Genomic DNA, 2,388 nt, shown 5'->3' on the forward strand with positions numbered 1-2,388 from the left:
AAGACATGGGCATATAAATGGAAGTCTTCACCCATTTGAAATATGTCTAGGATAACTAAGTTGCTTCTACCATTGAGTAGTAGAAACATTTGTACTTGGTAACCTTGTTGGAAGATGTGCTATTCAGGTTTATGCCTGACTGCATATAACAGAATGCCTAAATAGGGTGGCTTAAATAAGGCACAGGTTTATTTCTTTCTCATGGAAAACAAGTCCAGTAATGGGCAGTCCAGTGTTGATTTGGCAGTTCCAAAGTCATCAGGGACTCTGATTCCTTCTCACTCAGGGTCTTCTGTTGGTCTAGGATGGCTTCTGGAACTCCTGCCCTCACATCTGCAGCTGAGTCAGCTCACTTAATGATCTTTCCTGGAAGCCACACCCTGAACAGCTTCCACTTACATCTGACTGGCCATTCCAAGCTGCAAAAGAGCCTGGGAAATTTAGCATTTTGGTTGAGCACTTAGTTACTTAGGATAAAATTGGACTCTTTTTTAGTGAAGAAGACTGAAGAATCTTTACTGGGTGGGCAACAAGCAGCCTTTTGTACTCTCACTAAGTTGTGGAAATTCTTATTCCAAACAGTGTAATATTGGTGGGAATGCCTGCTGGCAATTGTAGGTGGTTCTTCTCTTTGTGAGACAGCTGATTCATGTGACATCATCCAGGTGCTTTCTATATTTTCAGTCAGCCATCCTCAGTGTGGGGGGATGTTTCCTCTCAGGGTCACAGGGTGATTTTAGCAGTTCCAGGCATTATGTGCAAGTATGATTTCCAGGGAAGAAGAGAGATATTTCTCCCAAGTGTCCCCATTTATTAGGGAGGACTAGCTTTCCCGGAAGCATGTACCAGCATGCCGACTCCCACCTTTCCTCACCTCACATCTGCCAGGATTAGGCTCCATGATCACGACTCAAACAACGAAAGGTCAGGGGAGAAATCATCATGATGGGATTTGACCAATTCAATAACTTTGAGATGAGGTGAATGCCTCAACAGAATTAGTGTTCTGCCACAAAGAAGGAGGAGGGAAGAATGGATGTTAGGGGGACAGCCAATAATCTGTCATATATATATGTATATATATACACATATGTATGTGCCTATGTATTATTTATGTTTCTTATTTATTTAGGATCTCTATAACTTGTTCTTAATACCTCATTATGCACTATAAACATTTTTTAAATTTTCAGTTGTAAAAAGAAAATGAATATGGTCAAAATAATTCAAACAGTACTGAAAGCATAAACCCCAGGTCTTAGTTCCACTAGATTATTTAAAGGTAACCTTTATTAAAAGCTTTTGTGTATTCTTTGAGAAAATTTTCCTGTTTATATAATTGTTTTTACACAAATACGTGTGTATTAGAGACATTGTACTACATCTTGCTTTTTTAAAATTAATAGCATAAAATTAATAGCATATCTAGGAGTTCTTTTCATGTCAGTATATAAAGATGGACAGTTAGAGTTTTGGGTTTTGGACCATTGCACAGTATTGATATACCATAATTTAGTTAACTATTTCTCTATTAATAGAAATATAATTTAGATTTAGGCTGTTTTTAATAATTACTAGCAACAGAGAAACTCCTTGGGCATGTCCATGAGTATTGAGTAAATGTTTGGGAGTAGAATTGTTAAGTCACAGGGTATGTGAATTTTACATTTTTTTTGTGAATTTTACATTTTGATAATTATAGCCAGTTTACCTTCAAAAGAGTTGTACTCTTTTTGGCTTCTACCGGTAGCTAAGGATAGGGAATTGAAATTCCTGACACTGGTCAGTCAATGGGTCACATCTTAGCTAATATCTTTGGAAAAAGAGACAGTTTTTCTTTCTAGTAATGTAGAGGGGAAAGAATTAGCATAAAGCTTCTCATTCTGTAATGCCTCAGTTTTTTTTTCAACTCGTGCGTATATTTTTGATATATGGTACAGATAAACCTTAAAACAACAAGTTTTAAAAAGTACAGCAAGTTTTACTTTATGAGTAAATACTTTTTTTTCTCTTAAAATTACAGGTGTATGGCCTATGACTGAGAGAGAAGATGACCTGAAAGTCTCTGCCATGGTTTCTCCTAACTTTGATTCAGTATCTGTAGGTGTATTTGCAGACTTTCAAAGGGTTTGTGATAGTGGTGGACTCTGATAAATTGGGATCAAAATGTATTGGTTTAAATTCTGGGCCTCCAAATAGAAACTTTAGGGAAGATAACTTTTAGGCTTTGTTACTTATAGAAAAAAACATTTCTAAGTTCTTTGTGTAATAAGAATTTCCTTAGGCAGGATTTCTGTCTTAAAAAAGGGGGAGGGAAGGGAAATGGTCAAAGAGGTTCTCAACATTACTCTGAATCTACCTACTTTTTTTTTTTTTTTTTTTTTTTTT

General features: G+C 36.2%; 1 protein-coding gene across 1 annotated transcript in view; it reads left to right on the forward strand.

Moving 5' to 3' along the window:
- LOC103090871 (protein PTHB1) overlaps positions 1-2,388 on the forward strand; it is a 222,599-nt gene that overhangs the window by 181,525 nt on the left and 38,686 nt on the right. Inside the window, exon 11 of the mRNA XM_007447404.1 lies at positions 2,024-2,100. Coding sequence (XP_007447466.1) covers positions 2,024-2,100 — 77 coding nt within the window. The remainder of the gene's footprint in view (positions 1-2,023; positions 2,101-2,388) is intronic.

This window comes from Lipotes vexillifer, unplaced genomic scaffold (assembly GCF_000442215.2).
Source record: "Lipotes vexillifer unplaced genomic scaffold, Lipotes_vexillifer_v1.1 scaffold1079, whole genome shotgun sequence".
Classification (NCBI taxonomy): Eukaryota; Metazoa; Chordata; class Mammalia; order Artiodactyla; family Lipotidae; genus Lipotes; species Lipotes vexillifer.